At 35.4% G+C, this 27,877-nt stretch overlaps 1 protein-coding gene across 1 annotated transcript in view; it reads left to right on the top strand.

Annotated features, from left to right (window-relative positions):
• Positions 1 to 27,877, top strand: part of SOX6 (SRY-box transcription factor 6) — a 622,270-nt gene that overhangs the window by 249,535 nt on the left and 344,858 nt on the right. Inside the window, exon 5 of the mRNA XM_073808646.1 lies at positions 19,310 to 19,517. Coding sequence (XP_073664747.1) covers positions 19,310 to 19,517 — 208 coding nt within the window. The remainder of the gene's footprint in view (positions 1 to 19,309; positions 19,518 to 27,877) is intronic.

The raw sequence follows: 27,877 nt of genomic DNA, 5'->3' as shown, positions 1-27,877 counted from the left end.
ATGATAAAGGAGTTAATCCAGCAATAATATGTAACATCTATAAATGTATATGCACCCAACATAGGATCACTGAGATGTATAAAGCAAATATTAACAGACCTAAAGGGAGAAATTGAAAGCAATACAATAATAGTAGGGGAAGTTAATACCCCACTTACATCAATGGATAGACCATCCAGATAGAAAATCAATCAGGAAATATCAGGCTTTTATGGCATATTAGACCAGCTCGACTTAGTAGATATATAGTTGATCCTTGAACAACACAGGTTTGAATTGTGCAGGTCCACTTATATGTGGATTTTTCCCAAGAAATATACAGAAATATACATGTAGAATATCGTGTGCAAGACTTGTATTGAAGTGGATAGCCTCTCCGTTCATAGGCATAAGGTGAGTAATATTTAATATAAAATTGATAAGGTGTTAGTTTTCTTAATGTTCATAACTTTGCTTTCAAAGAATTACATTACTGAAATATATGCCCCTCATAATTGGAGAAATTGTGTATCAGCCTATCATCACAGATATGCACTCTCCCCACTTTTATTGGAAGTATTGGAAGCCTTAGCCACAGCAATTAGGCAAGTAAAGAAATAAAAGGCATCAAAATTAGAAAGAAAGAAGTTAAACAGTTACTATTTGCAGATGACATGATACTATATATAGAAAACCCTAAAGACACCACCAAAAAACCCTTAGAACTATAAAATGAATCAGTAAAAGCATAGGATACAAAATCAGTATACAGAAATGTATGGCATTTCTATACACTAATAATGAATCATCAGAGAAATTAAGAAAACAGTCTCATTTACAATCGCATCAAAAAGACTAAAATACCTAGGAATAAATTTAACCAAGGAGGTGAAAGACCTGTGCACTGAAAACTGTAAGACACTGATGAAAGAACTTGAAGAAGACACAAATAAGTGGGAAGATATTTTGTGCTCATGGATTAGAAGAATTAATACAGGCAAACCTTCCTTGTTTTGTTGTGCTTTGCTTTATTGTGCTTAACAGGTATTGCATTTTTTTACAAATTGAAGGTTTCTGGCAATCCTAGATCAAGCAAGTCTATTAGCACCATTTTTTCCAACTGCATTTGCTCATTTTGTGTTTCTGTGTCACATTTTGGTAATTCTCACAGTATTTCAAAATATTATTATTATATTTGTTATGGTGATCTGTGATCTTTCTTTTTTTTTTTTTTTTGCGGTATGCGGGCCTATCACTGTTGTGCGCCCCCCCCCACCCCCGCGTTGTGGAGCACAGGCTCTGGACACGCAGGCCCAGCGGCCATGGCTCACGGGCCCAGCCACTCTGCGGCACGTGGGATCTTCCCGGACCGAGGCACGAACCCGCGTCTCCTGCATTGGCAGGTGGACTCCCAACCACTGCACCACCAGGGAAGCCCCGGGAAGCCCCAATCAGTGATCTTTGATGTTACTATTAGAATTGTTTTGGGACACCACAAATTGTGCCCATATGAAAGGGTGAACTTAATAATGTTGTGTGTGTTCTGACTGCTCCACTCACTGGCCATCCCCCCATCTCTCTCCCTCTCCTAGGGCTTCCCTATTCCCTGAGACACAGCAATACTGAAATCAGGCAGTTAATAACCCTACAGTGTCCTCTACATGGGAAGAATTGCATGTCTCTCACTTTAAATCAAAAGGTAGAAATTATTAAGCTTAGTGAGGAAGGCATGTTGAAAGGCAAGATAGGCTGAAAGGTAGGCCTCTTGTACTAAACAGTTAGCCAGGTTGTGAATGTGAAGGAAAAGTACTTGAAGGAAATTTAAAGTGCTACTCCAGTGAGCACACAAATGATAAGAAAGCAAAACAGTCTTATTGCTGATATAGAGAAACTTTTAGTGGTCTGGATAGACTATCAAACCAGCCACAAAATTCCCTTAAGGTAAAGTCTAAAATTCCCTTAAGCTAAAGCAAGGCCCTACTTCTCTTTAATTCTATGAAGACTGAGAGAAGTGAGGAAGCTGCAGAAGAAAATTTGAAGTTAGCAGAGGTTGGTTCATGAGGTTTAAGAAGCCATCTTCATAACATAAAAGTGCAAGGTGAAGCAGCAAGTGCTGGTGTAGAAGCTGAGCAAGTTATCCAGAATATGTAGCTAAGATAAATTTTAAAGGTAGCTACACTAAACAACAGATTTTCAATGTAGGTAAAACAGCCTTATATTGGAAGAAGATGCCATCTAGATCTTTCATAGCTAAAGAGGAGAAGTCTATGAATGCCTGACTTCAAAGCTCCAAAGACAGAGCTAATGCAGCTGGTGAATTGAAGTTGAAGCCAATGCTCATTTACCATTCTGAAAATCCTAGGGCCCTTAAGGATTATGCTAAATCTATTCTGCCTGTGCTCTATAAATGGAAGAACAAAGCCTGGATGACAGCACGCCTGTTTACAGCATGGTTTACTGAATATTTTAAGCCCATTGTTGAGACCTACTGCTCAGAAAAAAGATTCTTTTCAAAATATTACTGCTCACTGACAATGTACCTAGTCACCCAAGAGCTCTGATGAAGATGTCCAATGAAATTAATGTTGTTTTCATGCCTGCTAACACAGCATTCAATCTGCAGCCCATGGCTCAAGGAGTAATGTCAACTTTCAAGTCATTATTTAAGAAATACATTTTGTAAGACTACAGCTGCCATAGATAGTGATTCCTCTGATGGATCTGGGCAAAGTAAATTGAAAACCTTCTGGAAATGATTTACCATTCTAGATGCCTTTAAGAACATTCATGATTCATGGGAAGAGGTCAAAATATCAACATTAATAGGAGTTTGGAATAAATTGATTCCAATCCTCGTGGGTGACTTTGAGAGGTTCAAGACTTCAGTAGAGGAAGTAACTGCAGATGTGGTAGAAATAGCAAGAGAACTAGAATTAGAAGTGGAGCTTAAAGATATGACTGAATTGCTGCAGTCTCATGGTAAAACCTTAATGAGGAGTTGCTACTTATGGGTGAACAAAGAAAATGGTTTCTTGAGATGGAATCTACTCCTGGTGAAGATCCTGTGAAGCTTGTTAAAATGACAACAGAGGCTTTAGAATATTACATGAAATTAGTTGATAAAGTAGCAATAGGCTTTGAGAGGATTGACTCCAATTTTGCAAAAAGTTCTATTGTGGGTGAAATGTTATCAAACAACATTGCATGCTACAGAGAAATCCTTCATGAAAGAAAGAGTCAATTGATGCGGCAAACTTAATTGTTGCCTTATTTTAAGAAATCACTACAGCTACCCAAACCTTCATCAATCACCACCCTGATCAGTCAGCAGCCATCAACATTGAGGCAAGACTCTCCACCAGCAAAAAGGTTATGAATTGCTGAAGGCTAGATGATGGTTAACGTTTTTCAGCAATAAAGTATTTTTAATTGAGATATGTACTTTTTTTAGACAGAATGCTATTGCACACTTAATAGACTACAGTGTAGTGTAAACAACTTTTAAATGCATTGGGGGAACTTCCCTGGCAGTCCAGTGGTTAAGACTTTGCCTTCCAATGCAGGCCATGTGGGTTCGATCCCTAGTCAGGGAGCTACGATCCCACAAGCCTCACAGCCAAAAACCCAAAACATAAAACAGAAGCAATATTGTAACAAATTCAATAAAGACTTTAAAAATGGTCCACATCAAAAATAAATAAATAAATGCATAGGGAAAAATTTGTGTGACTTGCCTTATGGTGATTTTCACTTTATTACAGTGGTCTGGAACTAAACCCACACTATCTCCAAAGTATGGCTTTATCGTTAAAACCCAAAGCAATATACAGATTCAGTGCAATCCCCATCAAAATTCCATTGGCATATTTCACAGAACTAGATCAAACAATTCTAAAATTTGTATGGAACCACAAAAGATCCCAAATAGCCAAACAATCTTGAGAAAGAAGAACAAAGCTGGAGGTATTAACTCCCTGATTTCAAATTACACTGCAAAGCTACAGTAGTCAAAACAGTATTGTACTGGCACAAAAACAGATACACAAATCAATGGAGCAGAACTGAGAAACCAGAAATAAGTCTACACATATATGTACTATTTTATGACAAAAGAGCAAAGAACATACAATGGATAAAGGATTGTCTTTTCAATAAATGGGGTTGGAAAAGCTGGACAGCTACATGCAAAAGAATGAAACTAGGCCACTGTCTTACACCATACACAAAAATTAACGAAAAATACATTAAAGCCTTGAATGTAAGACCTGAAACCATAAAATTCCTAGAAGAAAACATAGGTGATAATCTCATTGACATCAGTCTTAGTGATTTTTTTGTGGTTCTGACTTCAAAGGCAAGGGAAACAAAAGCACAAATAAAAAAATGGAACTACATCAAATTAAAAAGCTTCTGAAGAGTGAAGGAAAACATCATCAAAATGAAAAAGCAACCTACTGAATGGGAGAAGATATTTGCAAATCATACAGCTGATAAGGGGTTAATATCCAAAGTATATAAAGAACTCATACAAACAACCTGATCAAAAAATGGGCAGAGGATCTGAATAAGCATTTTTCTAAAGAAGACATGCAGATGGCCAACAGGGACATGAAAAGATGTTCAGCAGGGCTTCCCTGGTGGCGCAGTGGTTGAGAGTCCGCCTGCCGATGCAGGGGACGCGGGTTAGTGCCCCGGTCCGGGAAGATCCCACGTGCCGCGGAGTGGCTAGGCCCGTGAGCCATGGCCGCTGAGCCTGCACGTCCGGAGCCTGTGCTCCAGAACGGGAGAGGCCACAACAGTAAGAGGCCCGCGTACTGGAAAATAAAAAAAAAAAAAATGTTCAACATCACTAATTATTTAAAAAAAATGTTATTGGAGTATAGTTGATTTACAATGTTGTGTTACTTTCTGCTGTACAGCAAAGTGAATCATTTATACATATACATATATCCAGTCTTTCTTAGATTCTTTTCACGTATAGGTCATTACAGAGTATTGAGTAGAGTTCCCTGTGCTATACAGTAGGTCCTTTAATTATCTGTTTTATATAGAGTAGTGTGTATATGTCAATTCCAATCTCCCAATTTATCCCTCCCTCCCCTTCCCCCTGATAACTATAAGATTGTTTTCTACCTGTGTAACTCTATTTCTGTTTTGTAAATAAGTTCATTTGTACCATTTTAAAAGATTCCACATATAAGCAATATCATACGATATTTGTCCTCTGAGTTACTTCACTCAGTATGACAATCTCTAGGTCCATCCATGTTGCTGCAAATGGCATTATTTCGTTCTTTTTTATGACTGAGTAATATTCCATTGTATATATGTACCACATCTTGTTTATTCATTCCTCTGTCGATGGACATTTAGGTTGCTTCCATGTCTTGGCTATTGTAAATACTGCTGCAATGAACATTGGGGTATATGTATCTTTTCGAATTATGGTTTTCTCCGGATATATGCCCAGGAGTGAGATTGCTGAATCATATGGTAGCTCTAGTTTTAGTTTTTTGAGGAACTTCCATACTGTTTTCCATAGTGGCTGTACCAGTTTACATTCCCACCAACAGTGTAGAAGGGTTCTCTTTTCTCCACACCCTCTCCAGCATTTACTGTTTGTAGTTTTTTTGATGATGGCCATTCTGACTGGTGTGAGGTGATGTATCATTATAGTTCTGATTTGCGTTTCTCTAATAATTAGTGATGCTGAGCATCTTTTCATGTGCTTTTTGACCATCTGTATGTCTTCTTTGGAGAAATGTCTATTTAGATCTTCTGCCTGTTTTTTTATTGGATTTTTTGTTTTGATGGTACTAAGCCTCATGAGCTGTTTGTAAATTTTGGAGACTAATCCCTTGTTGGTCACATCATTTGCAAATATTTTCTCCCATTCTGTGGGTTGTCTTTTCAATATCACTGATTATTAAGGAAATGCAGATCAAAACCACAATGAGATACCACTCATTGTGATATGAGATACCACTTTATACCTCGTAGAACGGCTATGATTAAAAAGATAATAAATAACTCATGTTGGAGAGGATATGGAGAAAAGGGATCCATTGTACACTCTTAGTGGGACTATAAGTTTCTGCAGCCACTATGCAAAACAGTATGGAGATTTCTCAAGAATTTAAGAATAGAGCTATTATATGACCCAGCTATTCCACTTTTGGATATTTTATTCAAAAAACAGAAAACACTAATTTGAGGAGTTATAAACGCCCCTATGTTCATTACAGCATTATTTACAATAGCCAAGATGTGGAAATAATATTATAACCTGTGTCCATCAATGGATGAATGGATAAAGAAGATGTGATACACACACACACACACACAAAATGGAATACAGCCATAAAAAAGAATGATATCCTGCCATTTACAACAACATGGAAGGACGTTGAGGGTATTATGCTAAGTGAAATAAGTCAAACAGAGAAAGACAAATACCTATGTTTTCACTCATATGTGGAATCTAAAAAAAAAAAAAAACAACCAAATAAAAATAAACAAAGAAAACCTCATAAACACAGAGAACAGATCAGTAGTTACCAGAGGGGAAGCAGGTTGAGGGGGTGGGTAAAATGGGTGAAGCAAGTCAACTGTATAGTGATTGATGGTAACTAGACTTGTGGTGGTTATCACTCTGCAGTCTAAACAAATGTTGAATTATAATGCTATGTACCTGAAACATTAAAAAAGATTGGGTGGTATTTAAAAGAGGGATCAGAGGGAAATTACATTGCTCAAAGCTGGATTTTCTGTGAAATTTTGCTGATGTCAACATGAGCATGGATAAACAGGTTTGAAAATATTCTATAATCTATGAAAATGTATAAAGTGGAGTCCTTGGATATGAGTTTTTAATGTTAATGATAATAAGAAAAAATATAACTAGCTATTAAATGAGAAGAAAGAGGGATTTTGATCTAGATTAAAAGAGACTTAAGAGTATAACCAAATATAAACCATGAACTTTGATTGGATTCAGTTTTGAAAAAAAATATTTAGGGACAACTGTGGAAAGTTTAATATGGGTTGTATATTAGATGCCTTAAAAGAATTATTATTCATTTTCTTAGGTATGATAATCATATTGTGGTTATGTGGGAGAATATCCTTATTTTCTGCAGATACATGCTAAGGTATTTAGGGGTAAGATGGCATGTGATGTCAATAATGTGCTCTAAAATGTTCGAGCAATATAATTAGATAGATAGATACATACATACATATATACGTAGAGCAATATGACAAAATGTTAATAATTGTCAATCAGCCTAGCTGATCATTATAATAGTATTCGTTATATTATTCTTTCTAGTTTTCTGAATGTTTAAAACTTTTTTCCTATTAAATTTAGAATGCCCATGTGGTAAAAAATGAAAGATTTGACCTATAATCATCAAGCCTCTTGCTAGTTCTTACTTTCTTGGTTTCAAAGTTAAAATTGTTTTAGCAAATTCAGTCTAGCCTGGTAGTGTTGTTTAGGTTGAACATCATATGGTAGTTTGAATAATAATGAATTTCCAGATGAAAGTAACTGGCTGGAGTTGGTAGGCACATGAATCAGCTAATAGCTGAACCTTGATAGAATGTTACTTCATGTGTTGGGGAATTCACTTATTAGGCCTGCCTGTCTTAAAGCTCTTCTTACTGTTCCATTACCAAAAAGTTATAAGGTATTCTTATCTCTGTGGCTATATGTCCCATGGTATTAGATCTTTAAAGTATAATATCTCTAAGGCTGTGATAGTGTGCCTTAATTCTTTGTTGTTTAGACAATACTGAGTACATTCAGTTCAGGGCACTACTCTTTGAGAGGGAGAAACAAATTGGAACATACTCAGGGGATAATGAGCAGGATGGCTGAACCATGTCTTTCCTATGAGAAAGAAATCAAGGAAACAGAGATGTTTTGCCTAGAAAAAGAGAAGATACAAGGGTAATATAGTAGCAGTGTGTGTGTACTGAAAGTGCTGCACTTTTGAATATTCCCATGGAATGAAAGGAACTATACGTTGAAAGAATAGCATTCATATTCCTATGAATAAGAATGTTTGACAACCCTTCAAAGATGGAATGGACTGCTTTGGGAGGTGCTAAATCTTCTATTCGTGTTAGTTCAAGGAGAGAACAAAAAGTCACTTGTCATGGGTATTGTAATGGCCACCATCACTACCACCACCACTACCACCACCATTTAATGATCACTTTTTATTCTAAGTATTTTATTTTTATTAATTCATTAAATTTTCATAACAACCTTATGATAGGTTCTATACTGCTATTATTATCAATACCATTTTATAGATGAGGAAATTAAGGCACAGAGAGGTTAACTAACTCTGGGGCTATATGAGGGGTGGATGGAAAACTGGGATTTAACTAGAAAATTTGGCTCAGAGAGCCTGTACTTTGTTTACTATTACACTACCTTGTCTTGTACAAGGGCATCAACAACTAGATGGGGATGAGCAATTGGATTTTTAAGGACCTTTGAATCTTGAGATTTTGATTCTGTATTCTGATAGTGTATAGATGATGCAAGGCTTTTCTATGTGTTTGTCTTGACAAGTTTGGGGACTTCTAATTTTTTTTTTCTATATTTACTCCATATGCTATATTTACATCCATTTATTAAATATCAAGGAATGAGGCTATTTATAAAACTTTTGGTATTGTAATTATTTTCTTTGAATCAAAATAACATTTTAAAAACACTATTTTTTTCTTATAAGATTTTAGGAATCACGACACTAGCAAATATTGGTAACAAATCTATATTCTGACACATCATGCATGAATATATTTATTGTTATTGAATATTATAGTAATAGTGTAGAATGGCAAATTCGCGAATGCTACGTAAATCTCATATTATACCAAATATCAGTTTTAATAAAAGAGAAAAAGAACATACTTTGTTTTACTGTTAGAGCTAATGATAATGTTTGTCAGGAATAATCTGTTGGTAATTGGAACCAAATTCAGTATTTTCATTTATGTAAGCTTCTTTAAACTGATGCTTTTCCATAAGATATGTCACGTTAGAGAAAAACATACTTTTTCCTCTGAGAAAGAACCTATAAATGTTAGCAGTTTAGTTTTGAGCACATTAAAAAAGTTAGATTTCTTTTGTTAGCAAGAAATTATTGGAACCTAGACTAAGTAAAGCTTTTTTTTTTTTTTTTTTTCATCAGCTACCCAATAGCACTGCGGTAGAATACCTCTTATACAGCACAGTTGGCAGGTATTTTGGGTTCATCAAAAAAAAAGTTGTTTAAATTGGGAATCAGAAGAAAGCAGTACATATATAGTAGATATGTAATATAACTCAATATAATGTATTGGATATACATGTATATGTGTAATTTATGTAATATAACTTGAAAACTTATTTGAAACTTAAAATATATATTTATTATTTAATTTATTTTTGGCTGCGTTGGGTCTCAGTTGCAGCACGTGGGATCTTCGTTGAGGCATGCGGTATCTTTCCTTGTGGCACAGGGGCTTCTCTCTAGTTGCGGCGTGCAGGTTGTGGCACGTGGGTTCCAGAGTGCGTGGGCTCTGTAGTTTGCAGCATGCCGGCTCTCTCGTTGAGGTGCGCTAACTCAGTATTTGTGGTGCGCGGGCTTAGTTGCCCTGCAGCATGTGGGATCTTAGTTCCCTGACCAAGGATCGAACCTGGGTCCCCTGCATTGTAAGGCGGATTCTTTACCACTGGACCACCAAGGAAGTCCCTTAAAACATATAAATGCAGTACATACCAAGATAGGTGGAGCCATCTGTCTTGGCAGAGAAGACTGACATGGTTGATTTGCCTGTACATGGTGGTTTAAAAAAAACAGAAGCAACTTTTAGTTGGTTTTATTATCGTTTTTAATTTCTTTACAGACACTGCATCCCTTTAATTCCCTCCAGTCAAAGACTACCAGGAACATACCCATAGTTGAGCAAATTGGGTTTATTACGCATTGCAGTAGGGAGAACTCACACCGTAGAGAACCATGGAGTGTCTCAGAAAGAGAATATTCAAAAGAACTTTTTTTAGGATTTGGGCTTTGTTTGAGTGATTTGGGGTAGGGTCTGAGGAAACAGAGATTTGCCATAGATTGGGGGCTATCACAAATCAGGGACAAATCTGTGATTGGATATCTCAATAAATCTTATTATAGGGAGGGCAGACTAAAGTAAGGATAAAGCTGTAACTGGAGAGACAGTATAACTAAAATGGAAAACAAAGCAAAACAAAAATGACAACATATAAGGCAATAAGAATGAACACACTTAATTCAGCCTTGCTAATAGGTAGAGGAAAGGGTAAGAGAGGATAATACTCTGTCTCTGCAATTTCATTGGTGGCAGGTAGGGAAGTTGATCATGCCGCTGCTTAGAGAAGCCATTTCCACTCATTTCTCCCACTGCAATGGCTTCCACCTGCACGTGGGTTTCAACTCTATTATGCAGGGCAAGATTGCATTCCTGACCCATAGTCTCTGCCTGTCTTAATTTCTGACATCTTATCTGACTTTTGCAACCCCAGTCTCTCCTCTGCTTGCAGTATGGCTGCCCATTCTCATTCCTGGTCAAGGTGCAGGTGGAAACCCAGCTAAATTAGAGCTGTAGAATACTGTAGCTGCTCCTGGACAGAGTGGAGATAATCCATATGGAGTTAGGTTAAGTGAGAATTGATAGTGTCCCTAGATGAAGCTAATTACAAATGTTGAGGTTATTGGAGCTTTGTGAGGGGCCAGATCTTAGTGGAATTAGTTGGGGATGCCTTTAAAAAGAAGGTGATTTTGAGCATTGATATTGAAGAGAGTAATATAGTTCAGTATTTATTATTCCACTTAGATGAGTGAGTATAAATAAAAACCTAAAAATGGTGCCAGTGATTATCATGACTCTATTTTCAGAATTGAAAATTGAAACCAAAGATAATTGGACAAAGGACATTTTAATTTAATAATAAGTGTAGGTATCATTTATTGAGTACTCAGGTGATGGGCACTCCCCTAAGTGCTTTATACATTTTTCATTTCTCACAGCAACTATTTGAGCATATAATTATAACTCCATCCTATAAAGAGGCATAGTCTAACTCCCATCTCCTTGACTATGGGTCAGCCTTGGTGACTTACTATTGAATAGATTGCATTGACAGTTATAGGGCATGACTTCCCAGACTAGGTTAGAAAAAGTGATATAACTTTCTTCTGGCTCTTTTGGGGGCATACACCTTTGGAGGCCTGAACTACCATGTAAGAAGTCCAGCTAGTCTGAAGCAATGTGCTGGAGAGAAAAGATCATGTAGAGAGACCACATCGAGGAAGATGTCCAAGGAACCCCAGGTTTCAACCCCAAGCTCTTAAAGTGTTCACATCTGTGAAAAAAGAAGCCTTTGAGATGACTCCAACCTTAGGCACTGACTTAAGGGCAAGCTCATGAGGAACCTTGAGACAGAACCACCCAGCCCAGATGCTCCTGAATTCCTGACCCACGGAAACCACTGAAGATAATAAATCATTATTGTCATTTTAAGCACAAAGTTTTAGGGTGATTTTTATACAGTAGATAACTAATGTAATGTATCTTGGTAATTGTTGGATTAGGGTTAATAACAGTGGAATTCCTGTCTCAAAAGTAGGTAAAGCTTCTCTCTGGAAATGTAAGGTAAGAAAAGATTTAGAAGGTACGTGTTATTGAAATTATGGCATCTTTTACTGTTGAAAGTGATTTTAGTATAGCCCTATGGAATGGAAAAAACACTGGATTGGGTGTCAGAAGACCTACATTCAGAGTTTAGCTCTGCCAGTTTTACCTGTGTGACATGGGGAAAACCACATAACCTTCTGAATGTTACTTTTCTTCACGCTAAAACAAACTTCGGTATTCAGTTCTTGGCAACACATTTTTAGAACAACATCTAGAGACTGGAGTGTATCAGAGGAGAATGACGAAGGGTCTGGAAACCATGTCAAATGGTAAATAGGTGTTGAAACTGAAGGAGTTTCACCTAGAAAAGGACTGTTAACCTAATCCCTCCCTTAAGATACTTCGAACAACTTTAACAAGGAATAGGAAATAAATTGATTTTGTGTGTCTTTTGAGGGCAAACAGGAAACTATGGGTGATAATGATAAGGATCTAGATTTTAGCTGATCAAGGATTCCCTTTTAAATAATTAGAGTTATCAGAAAATATTATTTGTGAGTCCTCAGATGCAGATATACCAAGGAAAGAAAGCTTGGTTACTTTTTCTGATTTCAATATAGGGAAACTATAATATACTAACTCTCTAGATATGTTCAATAAGGCCAAACTCTATTCTCTTAAATTATTTTTATTGTGTTGGCCAAAAGGTTCGTTCGCTTTTTTCCATAAGATGATTCTAGTAGCACTTAGTTGTCTTTACCTTCATTCAAAACAATTTTGTTAGATTGTATGTGACAGCTGTCATATCAGCGTGCATTAAAAAAAAGACATCAAAATTGGTGAATTTTTGTGTAGCCATTTTAATATTAAAGATGGAAGAAAAATGCAACATTTTCGGCGTATTATGTTTTATTATTTAAAGAAAGGTAAAAACGGAGCTGAAATGCAAAAAAGATTTGTGCAGTGTATGGAGAAGGTGCTGCGACTGATAGAACGTCTCAAAAGTGGTTTGCGAAGTTTCATGCTGGAGATTTAACACTGGATGGTGCTCCATGGTCGGGTAGACTAGTTGAAGTTGATAGTGATCAAATCAAGACATTAACTGAGAACAGTCAACGTTATACCATGCAGGAGATAGCAACATACTCAAAATATCCAAATCAAGCGTTGAAAATCATTTGCACCAGCTTGGTTATGTTAATCGCTTTGATGTTTGGACTTCACATACGCGAAAAAAACCTTCTTGACTGTATTCCCGCATGCGATTCTCTACTTAAACGTAATGAAAACATTCCGTTTTTAAAACAAATTATGATGGGCAGTGAAAAGTGGTTACTGTACAATCATGTGGAACAGAAGATATCATGGGGCAAGGAAAATGAACCACCATCAACCACACCAAAGGCCGGTCTTCATCCAAAGAAGGTGATGCTGTGTATATGGTGGGATTGGAAAGGAGTCCTCTATTATGAGCTCCTTCTGGAAAACCAAACGATTAATACCAGCAGGTACTGCTTCTGGTTAGACCAACTGAAAGTAGCACTTGACGAAAAGCATCCGGAATTAGTCAACAGAAAATACATAATCTTCTATCAGGATAACGCAAGACCGCATGTTTCTTTGATGACCAGGCAAAACCTGTTACAGCTTGACTGGGATGTTCTGATTCATCTGCCATATTCACCAGACATTGCACCTTCAGGTTTCCATTTATTTAGGTCTTTACAAAATTCTCCTAATGGAAAAAATTTCAATTCCCTGGAAGACTGTAAAAGACACCTGGAACAGTTCTTTGCTCAAAAAGATAAAAAGTTTTGGGAAGATGGAATTATGAAATTGCCTGGAAAAATGGCAGAAGGTAGTGGAGCAAAAGGGTGAATACGTTGTTCAATAAAGTTCTTGGTGAAAAGGAAAAATGTGTATTTTTACTTAAAAACCAAAGATACTCTTTGGCCCACCCAATATATTTCCTCTAAGCGTCTCTTTATAAAATGATTTTTGTTCTTCCTTATTACATAAGCAATATGTTCATCAGTGTTTATCAGTGATAAATTAGAAAACACAGATAAGCAAAAAAAGGAAAGAAATTACCAATAATCTCATAACCATTTATAAATCACTATAAATATTTTGGTGTATATCTTCTAAGATTTTGTTTTTGTGGCCATATTTACCCTTATGCACACATGTAACAAAATTGAAGTTATATACTAAAATACTATGATATATCCTTTTCTCCATTTGATACCTCTTCCCTTGTAAATAAATTATTCTACAACTTTTTTTGGTATTCATATTCAACCTTGAAAATAGTATTTATTTTCTGATTAAAAGTATTACTTATGATAGAACATTTGCAAAATATATGTAACTTCAAAAAGAAAATATAAAACTACCTATTATTTCAAGACTCAGAGGACCATTAACATTTTGTTGGAAATTCTTTCTTTTCTTCTGTACATAATTTAAAAAAATATATATATATTAGTGTTTCTCACTAACACACTTTTTACTAGTAATATGAATAGTCCCACGTCACTAAATTTTCTGCAAAAATATGATTTTCAATGATTTCAAATTATTCCACCATATGGATAAAACCATAATGCCCTCAAATAATCCCTACTATTGGAAATACAAATTGCCTCTAATTATTCATCACTATAAACAACACTATATTCAACATATATAATATTGTTTTTAATGGCCATGTGGTATCCCATTGTGTAGCTATATCATCTTTTATTGAATGAATCCCTTATTTTTTAATATCTCAGTTGTTAACGTTTTGCTTAAATAAGCAATTCTGTCATTGCTAGAGCGAATCTTTACCCTTAGCCTTAATTTTTTATTATTTTTGACATATTTGGTGAATAGTTGTTTCATCATCCAACAACGTGACTTTTTTTTTTTTTTTTTGATGTTTTGGAGGTATATAGAAGCAGCATAAGACATGAGGTATATAGAAGAAGCATAAGTTAGAAGCTAAAATTTAGTTGCAAATATGACTAAAACATGCAAAATAGTAACGAATAGTTTAGTATATTATTGCATGGTTCTGATTGCTTCAATGTGTAGTTCAGGGGATAGGAGGATAGTGAGGCCCAGAATAGTCAGGGAGGACTTTAAGGATGAAATGCAGTTTGAGCTGAGCTTTGAAGAGTGGGTTGAGTTCATAGTCAAAGAGAATGTAGTACATTCTAGGGGAAAGGAACAAGACTTGCAAAGGCTCAAAAATTTGATTATGTTTGCTATATTCACAGTACCATGAGAAGGCTATTTGAGTTTAATGTTATTTAATGCCACTGCTGAGCAATCAGTTTTTCATAACTTCTGAAAAATCTGAACAATATTTATTTTAATCTGTTTTTTCAATTTTATTGAGAAATAATTGACATAACATTGTATTAAAGATATAAAATATAATGTATATATTGTGAAAGAATTACCACAATAAGTTTACTTAACATCCATCACTTCACACACGTTTTGTTTTTAATATTTACTTCTCTATCCCTTCATATATGGAAACATCTTAATTATATATATATATATATATTTTTTTTTTTTTTTGCGGTACGCTGGCCTCTCACCGTTGTGGCCTCTTCCGTTGCGGAGCACAGGCTCCGGACGCGCAGGCTCAGCGGCCATGGCTCACGGGCCCAGCTGCTCCGCGGCATGTGGGATCTTCCCGGACCGGGGCACAAACCCGCGTCCCCTGCATCGGCAGGCGGACTCTCAACCACTGGGCCACCAGGGAAGCCCTATATATTCTTAATTTGTGAAAATTGCTTGTATTTTCTAGAAACTTTGCCTAATGATTTTTTTTTGTACTACTGTATGCTTTTTCAGTCACCTACATATAATTTTTGTACTGTTTAATTAATTGCCAGTGAAATGCTCCTTAGATAATCTGAATCAATATCACTTTAGTCCTTTTATTGGTACTAGGATCCTTTTAAATAGTATTTTGAAATTTTCTTCACTGTTAGGGAGGACTCGGAAGTTAAGGGTTAAGAGAAAACAAACTTATAAGTTTCCTTTGAATGAACTAATGCTTACTCAGTGCCCCATATGCTTTTCTTTTTGTGATGTTCATGTGTTCTGTCATGTTATACATTGGTTGTTTTCACAAGAAAGATCAAAAGAAGAGAAATAATCTCCTTTATGTTACTTTTTAAAATCACAACTAACCAGACTTCTTTAAAATGTTCATAATTATATCCACATTATAACATTAAGGCAAAGCACATTCATTTCATTACCTTCTCACGGAATCAGTGTTTCTGAAAGTGGGGTGCATCAGAATCACTTGGGATGTTTATTAAACTTCATATTCCTGCGCCCCACTCTTTGGGGTATGGGAAGAGGTAAGGGAATCTGTATTTTAACATACTTGCCAGGGAATTCAATACCTTAAAGTTGGAGAAGCACTGCTTTAGTCAAATGTTGTCTCAAACCTCTCCACAGCTGTGCTGCAGTGTCATGCATCAAAACTTGATAGATATTATCACTGTTCATCTTGCCTCAATTGTTAGTTCATAGGACCAGTTTTGTTTTTAGGAAATTAAAGAATAAGTTGAGCTTTTTTTTTCTGTAAGAAAACTTACTTAAAAATTACCTAGCTCCCTAGAACAAAAACTAGAGATTCTTTGTCAAATTTCTTTTTCTGATTTGGCATTACTGCCTTTTATCTAACAGTAATCTCTTCATTGTATCGATAGATGTTTGGATTTATGTGCCCCTTTGTTCAGATGAATTGACTATAGACCCCCATTCATGAGAGGTCCGTATGTCTTTTTTTTTTTGCGGTATGCGGGCCTCTCACCATTGTGGCCTCTCCCGTTGCAGAGCACAGGCTCTGGACGCGCAGGCTCAGTGGCCGTGGCTCATGGGCCCAGCCGCTCCGTGGCATGTGGGATCTTGCCGGACCGGGGCACGAACCCGTGTCCCCTGCATCGGCAGGCGGACTCTCAACCACTGTGCCACCAGGGAAGCCCCCCATATGTCTTAAGTTTTAGTAAAAAGTGAAGACCATAAATGGTAAATTTTGCCCCTTTCCATTGTTTATAAGATAGTATGACTTAAGCCATTTATGATTTCATCTTCTGCCCGTGTTGATGCCTTTGTGGCATGTTGCAAGTAGTTCTTGTTGCTTTCTTGGAGAAATCATGACTTACAGCTTCTTGTTCTCTGCTTCTTGGTGGTGTTGAGTGACCTTGCACAGATTATGGGGCTGAAGACAGTGTGGGTCATTGGTGTGGGAACCCATGGTTATTGTCTGTGGTGCAGATGGCAGTGACCACATTCCCATGAGTAAAAAATAAGGAACATAGTCTATCTAACAAGTAAGTGACATGAGTAAATAGACTGAAATTAGTCCTGAGAGAAAAAAATGGTACTGTATGGAGCCTAAATTCTCTAAGGACAACTGTAACTCAGGCTGGAGAGACATTTCTAGCATCTTTCAATTTGAGAGTGGTGGGAAAACTCCTCTTTATTATGGTCAGTGGTGAGTCATTTGTAGGTAACCACTTCCATGTAACTGTTGTTTTAAGTTGATCTTCAATCCCTTAGGTTGAGCCAGAGTTTGTTTTTGATTTACAGGCAATGATAGACAAATTTGCATTTGAAATGAAAGTGATTGAAGCATAATTTATCAAATGGTATTACTGATTCAAAAGCCTAGGTCACATTTCTGATAGGGACACTACTAAGAGCTGAAATTGGCAAACATATCTCTGAGTTTTTTGTTTGCACAAAGTAGAGAATGAACTGGCCATTCCAAGGAGCCATGTATTAACCATGACTGGCATCTAAAAGAAGGGGTTCCTGTGCATCACTCCACAGTTATTGTAAGCAGTAAATGAAATACAACATATTTCCTGGGGAAAGAAAAGATTTAGGGATAAGGTAAAGAGGAGCTCTTTTTCCTGCCCTGCCCATTTATTTTATCCTTTTCAGTTTATTTTAGTGCAAATGTAATGAGCATCTACTCCGTGCTAGGCATTTTGATAACAATGAGATTGTGGAAAAGATTAAGATTTGGCTCATAGTAATTTAAAGCAGCTTTATTGAGATATAATACACATACCATACAATTTGCTCATTTAATGTGTACAATTCAGTGGTTTTTAGTATATTCACAGACTTTACAATACTCAATTTAATTTAAGACATATTTTTTACTAAGCAATTCCTTAGGTCCAGAGGGGGAAAAACCTCTTTGGCTCCATTCCTAGATCTGTTCCTTCCAACAAAATAATAATACCTACCATTTACTAAGCACTGCCTGCTTTGGGCTCAGCACTCTGCCTAGTTGCGCTACAAATGTTAGCTCATTATATGCTACCAATAATTGTGAAAATAAGTTTTATTCCTACTTTGTATACAATGACAATAATACCTAAATATCTAGCATTTACTGAGTACAATTATCTCATTTAATGTATGTGGAAATGTAATTCTCTAGATTCCATTTTCTTTTCATTCCCTTTCCTACCAGTGATTAACTCTGTAAATTTTTCTTTTTTTTAAACGCTGTAACTTTTACCTCATGCTCTTCCTCTAGTTCTTGATGCTTACTGGGCTTTTTTTTGTGAAGAAGGAGAGAGATATAGGAGTGATTAAGATTTTTAAGCTTCTAATGAGAACAAAGCCTAGATGCTTTATTTATTTCATACAGTTTTTTATTGGGAGAGAGAATACCCATACACAGACAGATAAGGTGAATGCAAGACTACTGGTGGACTGTGGCCAAAAATGTTTGCTTAAAACTCTCAGTTCCGATTTAAAGAGCTATAAAAGCATTTTCTTTTTATAAACTTTTAGGTGTTTATTATTTTCAATCTAAGATTTGCTTTTTCTCCTTGAAGATGGACCTAACTCTCCTACCAGTTAGCCAACTTCTCTGTAATGTGAAATAATTCTTGTGTAAGTGTTTCTGTAACAAACTTGTCTTCTTGTTAAAAAAAAGAAAAGAACAAATCATTTTTAAATGCCACATGAAAAATGTGTGTGACTATGTGCTAAAGTATCAGGGGTAAGTGTAAGAAATAGAAAGAGGTTTCCATAACTTTGACAGATGTGTAGCTAGAAAACAAACAAACAATTTTCCTCAAACCCCAGCACACAAAAATATTCAGGTTGGCTAACTTTCTGACGCTGATTTAGATATTTTATATATTTTCTGGTGAATAATTAACGTGAATATGGAAGCTAATTTCTCTACTGTTTCTAAATTTAGGGATAATGGGGTTCTTTTTTGATGTACGTATATTTTAGGCTGTGGGAAGAGGGTTGCTAATATAAGTGCCAATTAAAAGAAAAACTTTACCATCCTTATAATTAATAATTGAATCTGAACTATTTTAAATGAAGGGTGTAAATGAGTAAGAAGTTGAAGTGTTCCTTGTAAAATTAAGTTTTTGTAACACTTCGGCTGCTTTTTTTTTTTTAAAAAGAAAAAGGTCGAATCTACAATTTCAGGTTAGTTCCTTTGATAATTACCTCTATGTTTAGTATTTTTTTTTAAGCAGAGATAATTAATATATTTTATTTGTCCATCTCAGCCTCATATACTGTCATTCTGAGTTTGGGATTTTTCTCCAATGATATGTAAAGAAACATGTTCTAATGGTTTTATTTTATTTTTATTTTCTAGGAGTCAGAGAATAATAAGTTATGTTCCCTATATTCCTTCCGAAATACCTCTACCTCACCACATAAGCCTGACGAAGGGAGTCGGGACCGCGAGATAATGACCAGTGTTACTTTTGGAACCCCAGAACGCCGCAAAGGGAGCCTTGCCGATGTGGTGGACACACTGAAACAGAAGAAGCTTGAGGAAATGACTCGGACTGAACAAGAGGGTATGTGTGGACTTAACTGTTGGGCTTTATTCTTTTAAAGATTCCAGGCTTAAAAAAAAAATGAGTGGGGTTTTAAGGGCCAGAGAAGTGCATAATTGACACTAGCAAGGAAAAAGTTATTCAGAGGTTACCATGGTGATGGCAGATTGTGATCCATTAGAAGTGTTAAGCAGATAGTTCCATTTTTCTACAACTTTGTGCATTTTACTTGGCTCTTATAATAACAAATCAAGGTTTTAAACTGACTATAAGCCTTGCTCTGGAAAAGGGAGTACAGGTATTTTCCTAGCCACAACTTTATTTTTTCTCCCTTATTTCCTCTTGATGGATAGTGTTTTATTATGAAAATATCAACTGTTTAAAGAGAAAAAGACCCCTAATTTATTTCTCCTTATTTTTATAAATATTATAAATTTATAAATATTATTATTTTACCTCCAAATGTTGCAGAATTGAGAGCTGAGGGTTTCTAATACTATTAAAGCTAAATGTTCAAGGGAGGAGTTCTTTGACACATGACATCTACTGAAACATCCACCTTCTCTACTCTCTCTACAAGAGTCCACTTAGGTTAACCTAGGTCCTAAAAAGTAGATGAAAGTAGACTCTCTAATAATATGTTTAAATTAAATAAATCAACTCTGAGTGATTGCTATACTATGTATATTCTTTCATTTTTTTATGTACAGATTTTAGACTTTAAAATGTAGGATAATTAATGGCTCTGGATTACTACTTACATTGTAAGTTAAATTTAAACCTCTGTGGTACTATAGGGAAATGGGGATTTGATATAAGGGAATTTTTCATGTAAGTTAATTTTATTCCTTTAAAGGGCTCAGAAGTTTAAAAATTTCAAATTAATTTTTGTGATGTGTCCACCACATCAGCAATCTTTGTGGAAGCTTCTAAAATGTATTACATGCTTCCCTATCTTACTAACCAGATTATATGGCACAAAATGTAAACTTTTTTGTTGACTCAGGGTCATGATGCAGTAGAATATGATCTCCAATACCTATCTAACAATCATGTGACCCTGGATAAGTTCTTCAATCTCCCTGAACCACAAAATTTAAAGTTTGGTATGGTAGTAACCTGACTTCTTAACTCAAACATTTTGAGAATTAACTATAATAATTAATGTGTCTTATGAACTGTAAATTACATACATTTGAGTTATTGTGATGATAATTATTATAAATGTCAATTACTTTACCATGCTATAATGTAATGATGCCCCCAGAGAGCTTTGAGATAATTAGGACAGTTGGCTTTATGGTTATTTCTCTGCAATTATGAAACTTTAGAGTTCCTGTGTCTGCTTGATTTAGATATCTTTTTTGGCGTGTGTGTGTGTGTGTGTGTCTGTGTATATGTGTGTTTTGGTTTCTCTTCCTTTCATATCAGGTTTCAGACTGTTACTTCTTACCTAGTTGTGAATATTTTCTAATTTGCTTCTTATATTCATCTGTCAATTATGAAATTAGATGATCATAACATTCTGGACTATATTTAAAATATGAACAAACATTTCTGGGTGAGTTGCTAAGAGATTCTGAGCAATATACATGCTCTTCAGTGCATGGACTTCATGCTGACTCTTCGGGCTGCTCAGAGACTTTATATTCCTCATTCATGGCTATTCTAGAATAACTGAGGCTGCCAGATCAATAAACTCTGAATAAATGAGATTGCTAGGTTACCTTTAATTGTGATTCACCAAAAAGATTGTTTTAGCTCTATAAGAAAGAGGTTTCAACATACTTTAGAGGGCTCTGTTGTGTAAAAATAAAGAAATTGATTTGTGATGATTTTTTAGGGGGAGGGGTCTAGACTGCTAGGGAATTTAAAATCATCCTTCTCTTGCAAGTAATGATTAGTGTTTTCTTCTTCATTATTGTGTGTTATAGATTTGATACAAGAGAGGCATTTGTAAGATGAGACTCTCATTTAAGAGTCCTTTGTTATTATATTCCTACTATTGAAGAATGTTTTTTATGTACACTACAGAACTTTGTTTTGTACAGTACATATATTTTAGGCATCGGAAATTCAGGCATTTTTAGTGCATATCAACGTATATAGTACATTAAGTACAAATAGAAAAGATAAAAAGTGTGCTTATCAAACAGATTCCAAAAATCTGGGAGGAATGCTGAATATAATGTGTGAAAGAAACAAAAAGTCAAAAGTTTTTGACAAACTGAAAATATAAACTTAAAACTAATCCATCAAGATAAAATTTAATAGGTCTTATTATCAAGTCCAGAGGCTGTGACCAAAATTCCTATCTGCACAAGTAATTACTGAAGGACATTTAAATAGCAGACACATGGTTAAAAAAAAAACCCAACATATGAATTTTAGGTGACAGAGAGTGCAATGGGGTCAGTGCAGTGAATATTGCCAAAAAATTGTCAGTGCTATCCCAGTCAGCATTACTAGAATTACAGTATGTAAGATTCAAGAGGTGTCGGTCCCACTGAACTTCCTGCTCAAAAGAATGCACCTGAAGTATTGTGTTGAGAATTACTACACTTTAAGAGGAACTCAGAAGCGTTGGGATATTCTCAGAGGAGAACAAATGACATGCTAACAGACACAGAATTATATAATAAGAGGAATAATTAAAGGAACTAGTAATATTATCATTATATTATCATATTATATATCATATTGAAATTATAACAAGACCAGCTGTCTAACAGTGTAGCTGTCCATGTATGGAAAGACTTTCTTTGAAAGATAATAAATTATCTTTGGAGGTATGCAGCAATCTTAATTGCCATTTTAAAAGGTTATTTTAGACGAGGGGTAATTGGTCTTTTTCTGCCAAGACTATGAATTTTTATGAACAATATGCTTATACAGTATTCTATAGTTCATGGCATATTTTTTATAGCCCTAGTCAAGAGCTACATAGTATCATGATTATTTTTCTACAAGTTTTCTTCTTATTTTGCAAGGTGCTATATTAGAACTGAGGGATTCTTACTTTCTTTCTTTCTATGGCTGTGGATCCCTTTGGTGGCTTGGCAACGCCTACAGGTCCATTCTTATTTTAAATGCATAAAGTAAAATCCATGGAATTATGAGAAAATGAATTATATTAAAATGTTAAATAATTTAAAAATTTTTTGATATGGTATGAAGTACTACTTTATTAATGCATTAAACACAAGATCTAATGGAGGGACTAAAAATACAATTTTGAAGTAGTGATAAGTATAAAAGATATTTTGAGATATCTTCAACAAGTACAATGTGATATAAAAATATATTGTTATTTTATTGGTTACAATGTCACAGATATTATGAATTTATGGTTTGTTGCCTGCATCAATAATTTAAAGAAATGCAAATTTTCAGGTAAAAAAATTGGTGAAAATGAATTTTTTCCATCCAAGTTCACAGACTTCCTGAATTCTATGGATAGACTCCTGGGGTCTGTGGACCCTAGGTTAAGAACCACCGTGCTACATGATATTGCACACCTATCATGAATAAAACAATAGTCTCTAAATTTAAAGAGTTCATATTCTAGTAAAAGGTGTAAAACATATACAAAATGAACTCTTAATTCATATTTAATATGTGATAAGTTCCATGAGAACTACATAGATAAAATGTTATAGGAGTTTACAAGATAGATTGTGCCTGCCTAGGAAACCATGGAGAGGTTCTATAGGAAAATGAGTCTTAACTGGTCTTGGAGAATGAAAGGATATATATGTAAGTAGAAATGGAAGGGAGGGACATTTCAGTCAAAAGGAACAGGCAGAGAGCTTTAAAACAGCCTTCAGGTTCTACTTTAAAGTATGTGAAGATGCATATAGGGTATAAGACTGAAAAGGTAGGTTCTGTTCATCACAGTGGCCCTTAAATTCTTGGCTAAGAAGCTCAACCTATATGAAAGTTATGGAGGAACCACTGACTGTTTTTTAGCAGAGTAAGTTGATGGATTAGAGCTTTCCTCCAGGAAAGTTAATCTGGCAGCACTGTATTGGATGTATGGGAGCACAGAGAGATGTTAAGGAAATTGTTTCAGGCTAGAGATAATGAGGGCCTGAACTAAAGCAGCAGAAACAAGAAAGGAAGAAGGGGTGCATATGGAAAAGATATCGGAGGTAGAATTGTTAGGACCTGACATTTAAAGTGAGGAGATCAATAGAGAGGAGTGGTTTAAAGGTAGCTCAGAGTGAATAGGAGGATGGTATAACAGTTAATGAGAAAAGTAGACAACATGTTTTGGAGATGGGAGTAATGAGGATTTCTATTTTTTATTTTGAGTTTGATGCCTAATTTTAATCATTTGCTTGGAGCGATAGAACAGAACAGTGTGATGGGAGAAGAGAAATAATTATAGAAAAGGTCATTAATAAGCTTCTGATAGATTTCTGATTCTATAATATTATAATTATACTCTAGGTCTAAGGAGGTAAAATAGCTCCACCAATATTTGCCTGGCTTTGACTTTTTAAAGCCCCATCTCCTCATCTGGGACGTCCTTTATCCCATGGGATGTATAAAAGCTTTCAAATGCATTACTCACCTCTCCCTCGCTTCTACTTCCTGGTTTGAAGACCATACTTCATAAGTGACAAGCTTGTGTGATTGCCATAATAAATGACCTTTCCTGAGTCATTCTTGTCCTGGAGAACGTTTTGACTATATCAGACTAAATACCTTCCCCCTCATTTCCCCTCTTATACAGTAACTGATCTATAAAAAGTTTATTTATTATGGTCTATTTTAAAACAGTATCTACTTGATAAAACAAAAACTCTCCATTAGGTAATAGGAAAGTTATTCTCTTACAGGTAGATTCCTTGATTAACCAAATAATTGTCCAGTATTTTATCTGCCATTCTCTCAAGAAATGTCCTCTCCAGAGCAGTGATTTGACTGGATTGCTGAAACACTGATGAACAAAGGTGTTCTGTCTGAAGTGCCTCCGCTGAAAGTAAGATTTGTGGGAAAATAGGCAAAGCTTCTGTTTTGTTCTAAATTTAACCCTGAATTTTTCTGCCATAGATAGATAGGTTGGTAGGTAGGTAGATAGATAGATAGGTGTGCAGATGCATGGAAAAATGGATAGATGGATAGAATGAATGAATATCAGAATCTACCTTTTAAAACACTGTTGATATTGGTGGGTATAGTGTGTAGAAAGACTTTGATTAATAGATTCAGTTTTAAATGGGTCTAAGATAAAAAGCCTTCAGCTGGGATTAAATGATGAATTTTAGTTATCCTTGTATCACCCATCTTGTTGCCAATGTAGCTGGGCTGTAGCATAAGCGACAGTTGTCAGAAAATGAATACTTTAAAAAGGACTTCTATATCTAAATACATATATTTAATCAGAGAGTCCTTTGGCTTCTGAAAATAAGTTGTCTAATGAGAATTTCATTTGAGCAGCTGCGACTGAGGAGGTCAACAGGCATTGCCTAGGAGAATATGGCCCAGCTGGTTAAATCTGGTTGTTGTCGTGATTTAAATGGTCAAGTGCTGCTTGTAATCCAGGACCGTCTGTTTGTAAAGGGAAGAGTGAGTGCTTCAGCATAATGTACAGCTGTTTTAATCTCTCTTTAATAATAGTGCTTCAGCCACTATCATGTCTTGTATATCATACTACTAAGTATATGATCCTAGGCTGGGTGAACTGGTTTGGGTCAGGTTCTGGAGTCATGTGAGATTGCAGAGAAAGGGATGCATTGATATAAACCTCAACTCTAACAAAATAAGATTTTCTTTCTGACTTTTTGCTCTTTTAAAAGACTATATTTTAGTTAATAATTATTGCGATCAAGAGGGAGTGATGAAGTTTGTAGTTAGAAATATTAGAATAAATGTGTTCTCTTCGATAGAGGCCATAAACTTAATGGAAAGTATGCAGAGTTTAGGTACAGTTTCATAGAATGTATGTTGATCAGAAATTAGAGTATTTGTCCAGTGGAATTGTGTGCCTCAAGATATGATAATGAAAGTATGTGGATTCATTTGACTGTGTATGTAGAGAAAGGGCAGGAGCCTTTGAGCTTTGGATTCCTGGTGGGATAGGCTTTCCAGTGGATTATGCAGCTGTTACCCAGCACAAGAATGAACACGTGTTTATGTATCTGATGGATTATTATCATTATTCACATCTCTAAACAATAATTTGGATTTCTACATATATTTTCACTGAATTATATTTAGTAAGCGTATATGTTGGTATGTGTTGCTCATCTGATAGCTTTTGCCTGTGTGGTATAGTTTAAGCAATGGGAGAACTCATTTTTGAAAGCCATATGTTTTTTGAGTAAGCTAGATCTGGGTTTGAATATAAGTTCTAATATTTAGCGAGGCAGTATAGTGTACTGGTTAAGAGTGTGGGCGCTGTCGCTATGCTGCCTGAGTTTGAATCTCAGTTCAACATTTACCAGGTGGATGACACTGGGCATCTCTCTGTGTTTTCTCAGCCAAATATTGGACATAATTATAGAGCTATCATGAAGAGATCAAGATTTAGTTAATGCAACTAAAACATTTAGAACACTACCAGCACATAGTAAGTGCTCAATAAATGTAGCCAACATTATTTCTTAGTCTTGGACAAATTATTTCATCCTTTGGTGCTTCAGTTCCTTTATCTGTAAAATTGGATAAATGATGTCTACCTTGCAGGGCTGTTGTGAGAATTTGACAGATTATATATACATAAAACACATAGCTTCTATAATTATAATTTATTATTACTATTACTGTTATAACTACTATTACTGTTATTATTTGAAGGAACATTTTGTAAAGAGAAATATTACAGGAATCTCATCCTGCACCACAGACAGAATCATAGGAAATGTCCCATGGTGTTAGGATTTAGCATTTGGCAGCAATGATATACTTGTTTTCTGGAAGAGCAATCCAGCTTAACTCTCCTTTCAGGCTCTTTGGAAAAGCTGGTACTAAAGTTTTCCCACTGGAAGCCAATCTTCCCTGCTGAGAAATATGTGGAATATGATGCTGTCAGGGAGAGAGGTTGGTAAAGCCTTAGATGAGGTTTTTAGATACTATCCAGTTAAGAGCACTGTGTTCCTGTTAAAAAAATCTATTAAAAGGCCATGCTAAAAAAAATGTAAAAGTTTAACATTCATACCATGCTAGAACATCAAAAGAATCTTTTAAGGCAAAATTTATGGATATTAGGTTTTTGCCTCTGTTCTGATTGAAGGTTATATTGGTGAAGTATTTAGAGTATCCGAGATCCAAACCTTTCTTTATATTTCTCATTCATGGGAGAAGGTTTTGGATTTTTGCATAAAAAATGCATTAAGTATTCATCATGAAACCCCCAGAGTTATTATTTCAAGTAAGTTGGAAATTTCAGGTCATTTAAATGCTGAAGTTACCCAAGACCACTCATACTCCAGGTGAAGAAGCAGTCAGGTATTCAGAGTGATGCTGATGTGACTTCATTTTAATTCATTTTTTCTTCTCTTTAAAATATATCTTTACTCCCTTATAAAGTTTGTGTCCTTGCTCCTATTTTAAAGAATTTTTATCATAGTCATAGCAAATACTAACCTAGTGCCAGATAGTTTAAATAAACATATTTCTACAAGTATTACACAATTAGGGATTAAAATGAGGAGCTAGAACTACTGGTTTTTGAATTATGGAAAAAAATAATGTTTCTTATGTTATTGCATTAAGTATATTTGCTTTCTAATTCTTTAGAAACTGATCATCCTCTCATATAACTTTATAAAGGATGTAATTAGCCTGAATCCTGTGAACCCTAGACATTCTGGACAAATCTTAATTATTTCAATTTGCTGTTGTTTTGCAACTCCCATTTACAGTGTTGGCAATGTCCTAGTTGGCTGAATCCTCTTCTCAACTTCATTTTGTGTGTCTCTGCCTTGAAAAGTTACTTCAAATTTCTTGGCCCATTTCTCTCTCTTCAGACTTAAAGATTCTTAAAGTTTTTTCTCTATGAATGTTAAGAACAGATGTAGGCAGTTGCTTCTGATTTTTCCTCTTACTGACCTGGGAAGCAAGGTGTTCCTTGGCATTTTGTTAAGAGGATGCAGCTTCCTCTCCATGGTTTGATGAAGTTAAGTCATATTCTCATACAACTTTTGAATCTGTTAAGTTGGAGAGGATCATTAACATTTTGCATTTTTTCCACTGAAAATCATTAGATAGACTTCTTCCAGATTTATTCTGGGATTCTCAAAAGTAATAGGGGCCAGTTTTTAAATCTGTACATTTTTTCTTGTACAATATATGTGTAAAATCCAAAGAAAAAATGAATAGAAAAGGAAGTTGCAAACTTAAATATGTGTTTATTATTTAATATTTGATTATAT

This window comes from Tursiops truncatus, chromosome 8 (assembly GCF_011762595.2).
Source record: "Tursiops truncatus isolate mTurTru1 chromosome 8, mTurTru1.mat.Y, whole genome shotgun sequence".
NCBI classification, from domain to species: domain Eukaryota; kingdom Metazoa; phylum Chordata; class Mammalia; order Artiodactyla; family Delphinidae; genus Tursiops; species Tursiops truncatus.
Note: the sequence above shows the minus strand (reverse complement) of the source record. Positions and strands in the feature narration are given on the sequence as shown.